This window comes from Jaculus jaculus, chromosome 1 (genome assembly GCF_020740685.1).
Source record: "Jaculus jaculus isolate mJacJac1 chromosome 1, mJacJac1.mat.Y.cur, whole genome shotgun sequence".
Lineage (NCBI taxonomy): Eukaryota > Metazoa > Chordata > Mammalia > Rodentia > Dipodidae > Jaculus > Jaculus jaculus.
In genome coordinates, this window is record NC_059102.1 from 195,394,394 (window position 1) to 195,400,393 (window position 6,000).

The following is a 6,000-nucleotide window of genomic DNA, read 5'->3' on the forward strand; positions in this document are numbered from 1 at the left end:
TATAACTGGGTTCCCCACCAAGGACTGAAAGCCTACAAGAGTGGTAAACCTAAGTAGCCCCAAGTTACTCCATGGCCACTTCTAGAAGCCCTGACTCCTCTCGCTTTTCTACTTTCTCCTGAAACATCTTTATCTGAGACTGTCTTCCTATATTATACCAGTGACTGTTAGGACCCCATAGATAGGCCCATCAAAGAGGTACTCCAACTACCAAACCCACTGATACCATTTAGCACAAATCAGCCAGATTGGCCATAACCCAAGTTCCCTAAAGGCAGTTGTAGTTGATTACCTTTTCAGAGGAGAGAGTGGGGCAGGTTAGAAGTAAAATAATTGGATTTCTGGATTTCGGCATTACAAAAAGTACATTGGATCCCTTGGAACACTTTAAAGACACTAAGGCACTATAAGACATGATCAGTATAAGGAAAAGAGTGATAGTGGTATTTTATGTTACCTATTTGACAGTAACATGAATACCCAATAAAGCAAATTTATTCAACACAATCTTTGCTCTCTTAGACCAAGAACTCTGCAAAAAAAAAAAAAAAAAAAAAAATCAAGTATAGGAATCACCTGAACAATTCACATGAATAAATACCAGAAGAAGCAATTGCCAACCTAAAACATTTATAGTAGTCTTTAGAATTACATTATAAATCAAATTCATTAGCACTCATTGTTGCTCAAGCTCCTTTACTCCACCTGTTTTAAATTTGAAAATTCAATAATGCATTCATTCCTAATGCAAATATGAATTCACAAATATGTAGAATATGTACACTCAGGGAGACTTACAGAAAACATGTATGCCAGGATGAATGCAACAGGTGAATCATGAGAGGATACCTGCCCCAAACTAGTAAGAAGACTATGACTACAAACAAGCATTTTTTTTTTTCTTTCTGAGCCCTCTTGTTTGTTCAAGGTCATTTGGCATAGATAAAATCAGTCTTTGACTGAAGTTGCATTAGCAAGACCTACAGTGTTTGTTTAGTAACTGTCAAGAACTCATGCTAAAGTCATAATTAAGCAGTTATCCTTGGACATGCCTATAGATCGAGACGTTAATATACCAGACATGGTGGTACATGCCTGTGATCCCAACAATGGGGAAGTGGAGGCAGAGGATTTAGAGTTGTATGCAGAATTCTGGGCCAAATTCTATAATTAAAACACTGAGGGCACGGTTAGTTTCTCTCACAACTTTCACACTAATCAGTACCAGTTACATGGGCCCTTCTGCTACAATGGCTTCTTCATCTAGTCCCACTGCTACAGCTTTGATAGAGCTATGCATCACTTTCCATCTAGTCTGTTTTGCTGCTTCTGGCCTATCCCCCAGAAAGTCTTTCTGACTCCTAACCAAAGCATGATCGATTTCAATACTGTCCTTACTGCCTATGACATCCAGCTACTCAAATCATGAATAATTCTCTCTGTGTGTGTCCCACAACATGAAGTTAAATACTTTAAACTGGATGCACCACAATCATTAAGACCTTATCTCTCTAAACAGATTTGTACTAAAAAGATTTCAGTGTTCCCTAAATTTCACCTCAGTCCCAAACTGTTCTATTTGCTTTCTTATCTTCTTATCTTGGTTTCTTATCTTCTGATCCCATCCAAGAGACTTTTGGTTTTGATAAACTCATCTGCTGGAAAATCATATCCAAATGATAATTCAAGCTCTGTTTTCAAATCATATCCTACACATCAAATAACCACATTGATGAGTTTCTCCTCAAACTTAAGAACAGTCACAGTCATTTCATATCAATTCCATAACAATATGTAAAAATATCGTAAAGTATCTTTGTTCTAACCCTTCATTGGAGAAATGAAAACAGTGGTTTGTCTTTCAAAATTCCTCTGACTAAAAGATTATAAACTCGACCCATTACATAATGGCAATGACAAAAATCAAAGGAGTCAGTCATTGATATCTAATATTTTCATTACACATGAAAATGACGGTACATTAGTATAAACCTAAGTGCATAGATTTTATTGAAGGAAGGAGAAGGATAAGGAGGAAAGAGGAAGAGGGGGAAAATGAAAGGAGATGAAGAATAAGGAAAAAAAAGAAGAATAGGAATGGGGAGGGAGAAGGGGAAAAAATAAAAGATAACAATGAAAGATCAATGGGGAATTCTGTTGTAAATGACACACAGAAGGTACTGTAAGAGACATTGCCATTAGTTAAGTTAAAATCACAAATAAAAAGAGTAAACCAGGGCTGGAGAGATGGCTTAGCGGTTAAGCACTTGCCTGTGAAGCCTAACAACCCAGTTCGAGGCTCAATTCCCCAGGACCCACATTAGCCAGATGCACAAAGGGGTGCAAGCACACTCATTCTCTCTCTATATATACATCTGCCTCTTTCTCTGTCTGTTGCTGTCAAATAAATAAATAAATAAAATTAAAAACAAAAACAAATATTGAAAAGAGTAAACCATGTAGAAATGTATAAGGAATTACAAAACACATAGAAAAATAAAATCAGTGCAACTCATTTTAGAATAAAATTTCAATAAGTGTACTTCATATGAGGTAATTACCCTTCCTTGAAAAGCAACACCCCACCCACCCCCAACTTCATCCAAGCAAAGAAAATTCATCTAAACCCATAGTGAAAATCATTAGTGCTAATCTGTTTTTGTTTTTTCTGGGTTTAACAATTTTCTGTGACACAATTGTAAATGTTTGGGTTTTATTCCTCATCATATCCAGTTAATTTTCAGGAAATAAATCATTTTTAAGAGTTTTCATTAAACTGGGTGTGGTGGCGCACACCTTTAATCCCAGCACTTGGGAAGCAGAAGAAGGAGGATCACCATGAGTTTGAGGCCACCCTGAGATTACATAGTGAATTCCAGGTCAGCCTGGACTAGACTGAAACCCTACCTTGAAAAACCAAAAAAGAAAAAATAAAAGTTTCTTTGGGCTGGAGAAATGGCTTAGCAGCTAAGCACTTGCCTGTGAAGCCTAAGGACCCTGGTTCAAGGCTCGATTCCCCAGGACTCATGTTAGCCAGATGCACAAGGGGCGCACACATCTGGAGTTTGTTTGCAGTAGCTAGAAGCTCTGGCCAATCCCCCCCACCCCACCTCTGTCTCTCTGCCTCTGTCTCTCTCTGTCTGTCTCTTTCAAATAAATAAAAATAAACAAAAAAATTTTTTTAAGTTTTCACTAAATCATACAACCATCAATAGTTAGAAAGAAAATCATACTAAGTTCACCTCCAATTATTTATTTTATATGTCTATTGAGGCTATATAAAAGACTGGATGGCAAACATTAGTTCATAGCTTATGACATTTTTGTGTTTGTTAAATATATTTTTAAAACTTAGATGAAAATTATCAAAACTTTGTGCCTATAGGGACTGCCTATAATTAGCATCTTCTATTTGTCTTATGAAATATCTTCTTTGAATTTAAGTTATTCATAGAAAGTTAGCGTTTCTTTTCAGTTAACCAGTGCTACAGATAAATGTGTTATTTCTATAGGCCACTAGGGAGAGACATGGAGTCCCCAGATAAGTTTTGGGGTTGGCTACATGCACAGCAGTTTCACCACTGGTATTAAAAAACACCTACTTTGTAAAGACCCTATTCACCCACTGTGGAATAGTTTACTGCAACAATAACACACTGCCTTGTAGTCCATGGTACTCAGATTTCAAAGAATATTTCATCACATGGCCAATGAACCACAGATACACGGACAGAATATCAATTCTCCTTCACTATACAGAATATAAAAGAAAATTAAATATGAAAAGTGACACTTTTTAAAAGAGTGCATAGATTTGCAGAGCAAGTGGGAAACTTCATAACATTGTCAATAAGAACTACACTGAACATTAAAAGTAAATGAACATGTTTTGGAATCCTCCACTTCAACATCTACATATAGCAACACCCCCTACACACACACACACACACACACACACACACACACACACTAGGGAGCACAATTACTGGATACTGGTAAAGTAGTAACACACTTCTTTTAGCCTACTAGTTTCAAGGAAATGCTTGTCACTTTACTTGGTGTTTCACACTGTTCTGTCGTAAATCCAAGCAGTTATCATAGGTAACAGAGAGGTGTTGTCTTACCAAGTCATACCTATACCAGTTTGACTTTGTAGAAACAGAAAGTTTAGTCACTATTGGCATGCTTATTTGTATGGCAAAATTCAAAGTTCAAATTACAGGAAATACTATTGGGTCCAATGCTGTATGCTTTTGACACTTAAGGACACCAGTATATTGTCTTCACTATACCTAGTAATTTGTGCTGAAAACTACAATTTTCATATAGCACTCTGATCTGTAACTTCATGTCTACTAACCATTTTATTTGTTTCCCTCTGCCTCCTACATTGGTCTACAAATGATGATACTTTAACTTGAAGAATTTAAACAGAAAGTTAGTTTGATTTAAAAGAAAATTACTTTTGACAATTTTAATGTGCATCTCAGAATATGCAAGGGAAAGCAATTTGATTTCTAAACACTGAGGCTGTGTTCATCTGTAAAGTCAATTGAAAGTTGAAAGTAACAAACCCCGGATCTTTCTCCAACACTTGCCATGATGAGTTGAAATAAACCACTGCAGTCTGCAAGGAGAACTGCAAGAGAGCTGAGACCTTTCATAGTGCATTAAATATAAAGTCCCTCAGGAGTTCAAGAACTCTGTACTAAAAACTGTAGAAGAATCCAGTGAGAAACAGACTCGATCAAGACAGATAACTCTGAAAATCAGAATGCCTTCGAAAACATCAACATTTTGGGGCAAAAAAAAAAAATAAGCATTTCTTATTTAAAAGGGAACAGAATGAGAAAAGGACGACTTATTTTTTAAATCTCACAGATTAGAAACAGTTGAGAAAGTTGAAAAGTCAAGTTTGATTATGGTCACATGAGTCTAACCTACATCTCAACTTCCAACTTCCAGGTCACCCTGAAATCTTAAACCCTGAAACCCACTCACTAAATTCCCTTCCATGACTTTAAAATAGCATGCATCACCGGGTGCTCTATATGCTGAACACTGAGAACGTTAAGTCTCGGTTGGCCGCTCACACTTGCCCCAGAAGTTGTATGTAGTTCAAAGAAGCATTTGGGAAGAAAAAAGTATTTCCCTCTGAGAATGAGATGCTCTCCGGAGCCACACCACCAGGGCAGGACTCAAGCCCCCTATGCACTAGGCGAGACCACTGTGGAAGAAGGTGTAAACATCTCTGGCCTCTCTTCGCCCGTAGCTTGCTTTCCTACCCACTTTCTGTTAGAAAGAGAAGACACCCTTTGCTCCACGGGATCGTGCGCCAAGCACCAAGCCCATTAACTTGGGATCCACTGTACACAGGGTTCCCTAAGCGCGCCCTGGGAGCCGCCGGTTCTGGGCCCCCAGGCCGCCGCAGCCCGGTCCCCGTCCCGGGCAGCCGGGACTTCGGAGCCCCGCGCACCTACCTTGACCTCGCCCCCGTCGGGCTCTGCGTCCGAGAAGCCGGGTGCCGGCTCGAAAGCGGCGGCGGCGGCGGCGGCGGGCGCCTCGCGGGGACCGGGGAGCCGCGCAGCGAGGAGCAGGGAGCACGCCAGAGCCCAGAAGCCCAGCAAGTGCATGGTGGAAGGGCCGGGGGCGGAGGGGCCGGTCCGCTGGCGGGTGCGAGGCTGGGGAGCCCGCCAGGGTCTCTCTCCCGCGACTTCCTCCCGGGGACCCCCTCCCCCTGGCGAGCGGGAGGCGGCGGCGGGAGCGGGTCCGGGGTCTGTGGCTGCCCGCGGGCGCCGGGCGCGGCGCCGGGTATCAGGTAGGGAGGCTCACAGGAAACCGGACATCCGAGCTCCCCGGCCGCGGCCGCGGCCGCGAGGTGAGGCGAGGGCGCCCGACGACGGCGCCTCCTTTCGCGGCTTTTTTCTTTTCTTTTCTTTTCTTTTCTTATTGTGGCTTTCTTTCTTTCCTTTATTCTTTTTTCTTTCCTCTTCTTTCTTT

General features: G+C 41.0%; 1 protein-coding gene across 1 annotated transcript in view; it reads right to left on the minus strand.

Annotated features, from left to right (window-relative positions):
• Window positions 1-5,723, minus strand: part of Vegfc (vascular endothelial growth factor C) — a 152,442-nt gene extending 146,719 nt beyond the window's left edge. Inside the window, exon 1 of the mRNA XM_004657115.3 lies at window positions 5,481-5,723. Within this exon, the coding sequence (XP_004657172.2) occupies window positions 5,481-5,633 (153 nt within the window). The 5' untranslated portion in view covers window positions 5,634-5,723. The remainder of the gene's footprint in view (window positions 1-5,480) is intronic.
• Window positions 5,724-6,000: the final 277 nt, after the last annotated feature.